The 4311-nt window shown below is 35.8% G+C and overlaps 1 protein-coding gene across 1 annotated transcript in view; it reads left to right on the forward strand.

Annotated features, from left to right (window-relative positions):
- Positions 1–3050, forward strand: part of LOC107706050 (stonustoxin subunit alpha-like) — a 5811-nt gene extending 2761 nt beyond the window's left edge. Inside the window, exon 2 of the mRNA XM_016509621.1 lies at positions 2143–3050. Within this exon, the coding sequence (XP_016365107.1) occupies positions 2143–2735 (593 nt within the window). The 3' untranslated portion in view covers positions 2736–3050. The remainder of the gene's footprint in view (positions 1–2142) is intronic.
- Positions 3051–4311: the final 1261 nt, after the last annotated feature.

Consider the following 4311-nt stretch of genomic DNA (forward strand, 5'->3'; position numbering starts at 1 on the left):
TCAGTCTGAGGTAAATCTCTTTTTTTGGCTCATTTTATCTGTAAAAGAAAACCTGCTTAATTCTGCACTCCTCAATATAAGGAGTTTTTCACTTCCAGCCTTCATGGACAATTATATATCACTTATAAATGATTAAATACAAAATAAATATAAGTTATTAAGATTGGTGTGGTTTGGAATTGGTAAAATGTGCTTGGGAAAACAAATATGATGAGAATATCAACTTGCCTAATAATTATGCACGCACTGTATTTATAATATGAAAAAGTGATAATACATTTAATTGATCATAATTTCCTCTCCATATATATAACAATAGATATAAATAATAGATGTATAAAGCGCTATTTAAAAGGTCTTAAAAAAGAAGATAATCAGATGGCTTCCAAACTCACTTAAGACTGAGACAGATTCAGCAGTAGGACAGAAATAATTATTTGATAATGTCTCAGAGAGCAGTGATAAAGGAGCAATCAGTTACTTAAAATGGATGTTAAAAGACTTGTTTAATTTAACTAATTATTTTATCTTCATGTACTAGTGAAATCATGCAATTCCAGCCTTTCTGAGCAATAGACCAAGCCTTTGTGCTACCTGGTGTTGATTTCACGAATGACGTTCACATGTGACCTGGTTGTATTTCCGTGACATTACAGTGTCAAGCATGATTGTTTTCACTTCGTTTTTATTTATTAATTAATTTTATTTTTTTCACAAAATAATTAGTTTGATGCCACGAGAACCACATAAAAGTCAGTATTCTAAGTTTTCTCTTCCCGGCACCACTTCTTATGTGGGCTCCCTAATGCTGTATAGGGGTCCCGGGTCCCCCAGCCCCTCTTAATTCGAGCACTGTGTGAAACATAATAACAGCTCACTGAGATGATACAGATGGACATACATAATAAAGTTTTCACGCTATTCTTCTGTCAAGATCATTTTATTTAGTAAAGTATCTCAGCATTCACTGATGCTTCCCGGTCGCACTCAAGCACCATTATATGTTTGGTCTTAAACGCAGCTGTGCTCTTGTTTTGCTGCAGGACAGCAATTGTGAGTGAATTTTCTGTCATCTTTGCAGAACTGTAAAATGAAGAGTGAACAAAGTAACATATCTTTAGCAACAGTGTTAAAGTGAACAGCACATAACAGACACAATACCGGTATAAACATAAATATCTATCGGTACAATATGTGTCACATGGTTATCAAATTTGAATGGCATTCAAAAAGCTCAGTTTTCACAGGACAAAAACAGCATATCAGTGAGAACAGAAGACCAAAACTGAGAGAAAAAGATGTTTCAAATGAAAATGTATTAGTGTGGACAAGGCCTGTGGCTTCGAAACTATCCGACCAGAGCAGAAAAATGACAGAAAAAGCAGCAAGAACATGAAAAAATTAGCAAGAAGAATTTGTATTATTTTCTATAATTTAAAATTTTTGTCTTTAGTTAATTAATTTATTAAAAGTCAACAATAGTCCACTGATGAAATGTAATTTTTAGTTTGTGTCAGTACACATTAATTATTAAAACATTTGTATATGTATTTCAGTGGCAGCTGGTCAGTAGAGGGCAACACACACAGAATAATAATAATTATTATTATTATTATAAACTATATAAATTGGTATGTGCATAATATGATAGAAAATCATCTGTGCAATATATACGTTTGTCCTATATGTCTCCTCTGTCTGTTAGCATCAAGTTCAGCTCTGGGGAGATTAAGAAGTAGCTGTTCAGCCAATTTAAATATATATATACACTTACTGAACTGAACTGAATCAACACTGAACTGACTTGAGCTCTAGAATCACACTATTGGCTTGTTAGAGCTGCTTTACAGCACAGTCTCAATCTGTGACTGCTTTGAAACAATCTGTATTGTATAAAGTGTTATAGAAATAAAGATGACTTGACTTGTATGCATGATAAACCAACTTTAGTGTTGTGCTTTAGGCCTGACAGGGTTTTTCACAGAGTTTTGTTTCGGGCTCCAGAAGTCTAGGTCCAGCACTGCTAGTGAGATCCCAATCACTAGTCGCTGTTCAACAGCTTTCACTATTAGTGAGGACATTTGTGAATAGTGAGGACATTTTGGACTTTGCAAATATAGTCAAAGCTGTAAACACACACAGACACTGTTCACTGTCGTGTTGTTCTTGATGTTTCTCTCTTCTTGTGTTCAGGGGCCTGTGATCTCACACTGGATCCAAACACAGCAAACACTCGACTCATGCTGTCTGATGAGAACAGGAGGATCACACATGATTATGAGCATCAGCCGTATCCTGATCATCCAGAGAGATTTGATGATGTTCCTCAGGTTCTGTGTGTTGAGAGTCTGACTGGACGCTGTTACTGGGAGGCTGAATGGAGCGGAGATAATGCTGATATATCAGTGTCATATAAAGGAATCAGCAGGAAAGGAGTGAGAGAAGGCTGTATGTTTGGATGGAATGACAAATCCTGGAGTCTGGATTGCTCTGATGACAGATTCACTGTCTGGCACAATAATAACAGAACTGATATACCTGTCGTCTGTTCATCCTCTAATAGAGTAGGAGTGTATCTGGACGTGTCGGCCGGCTCTCTGTCCTTCTACAGCGTCTCTGACACACACACAGTCACACACTTACACACACTCAAAACCACATTCACTGAACCCCTCTGTGCTGGATTTACAGTTTATTATGATTCCTCATTGTCTCTGTGTGATATTAAACGATAGAGAGACTCTCTGTAAATCCCCTTTCTGATGTTCACATGCACACTAATTCATTAAATCTCACTTTATTATATTTGTATTTATTTGTATTTATTGTCATCTACAAGTTATAAATCTAGATCAGACACACATACTGTTCGGAATCTTTAATAAACAGAGTAATAAAGTTGCTTTATTATTTATATTGTAAACTGATCATCAAATGTAATAAAAGTACATTTGTGACTCATTTAATGATGAAGTCGTTTATGAATCCCTGATGTGAACTGATGACAGTATGAATAATCATGAATGTGATTGAGATCAGCAGAATGAAACACAGAGACTGAATTGAATGAATCCGTCTCCTGATCGTCTGCTTTATTTTTCTGTCTGCGCTGATTTAACACTCAATTCACTAAATGAATTCTGTACAAACAATTACATTATCGCTGCTGAACACGGTTGATCTCGCTGTAATTCCAGTCTTTCAGGAGCTTCAGAGCTTCAATCTACTGCTTGATCACTAGAAAATCTTCATCAGCATCTCTTCTTCTGAAATGATTGTCTTTTCTGCTTTATTAGGTCTCCACGAGCACAACAGCTTTACATGACAGGAGCCTCTGAGCCTCAGCTCTCACTCAAATAACATCCACATCACTGTCTGCTTAGTTTCATTCATAAATCTACATGAATATAGTGCTTAATAATATGAAACTAATCTTTTAACTTATATAATTATAATAATCAATAATTTATGCATTTAGCAGACGCTTTTATCAAAAGCGACTTACAGTGCATTTAGGCTATAAATGTTTTACCAATGTGTGTGTTCCCTGGAAATTGAACCCACAACCTTTTGCGATGCTAATGCAATGCTCTACCACTGAGCCACAGGAACAGATATTTATATGAGGCTCTTACTCTAAAAGGTTTGAGTTAGATTATTATTATTATTTTTATATTTGGTTATAAATTAAAGCTAAAATGATATTGCAATCAAGGTATACATTTTAACAGTTCATGTATTCCCTAGGAATCAAATCCATGACATTGGCATTTCATTCACTATTCCCTACATGAGTTTACTAATATAGTCCACCTGATAGAGAGAATGAACACAAACGAGTGAATTCAGATGCTGATGAACAGCTGCTGGGAACGAGCAGATTCACTGAAGAAAAGAGAAACAAGAGAAACACAAGAACTACAGCTGACTTCAGCCACAGCCTTCAATGAAAATGAAATGAAAAGATCCTCAGCGCAGGCCAACAGCAGAATTTGCAGATCTGGCTTCAATTGTCTGAAGGTATTTATGTTCTCCCTGTTCTTAAATTAATGCTTGCAGGGAACTGAACAAATCATTCAAAGTGATTCGTGTACAAATGCACACCGTTTTGCAGGCTTCTTTATTCAACACCTTGAACAGAATCGACTCAAAAAGAGTGATTAATTCGTGAATGGGGCATCGTTCATGATCCAGATAAAAGAGAGCACTTGGAATAAATTATGTTTGATGAGGATTTGTTAAGGACACAGCATCAGATCTGAAAGTGCTGGATCTGAAGATGATCTACTTACTGTGAATGTTTTTTGTATG

Source organism: Sinocyclocheilus rhinocerous, unplaced genomic scaffold, assembly GCF_001515625.1.
Source record: "Sinocyclocheilus rhinocerous isolate Xijiao unplaced genomic scaffold, SAMN03320098_v1.1 scaffold3372, whole genome shotgun sequence".
Taxonomy (NCBI): Eukaryota; Metazoa; Chordata; class Actinopteri; order Cypriniformes; family Cyprinidae; genus Sinocyclocheilus; species Sinocyclocheilus rhinocerous.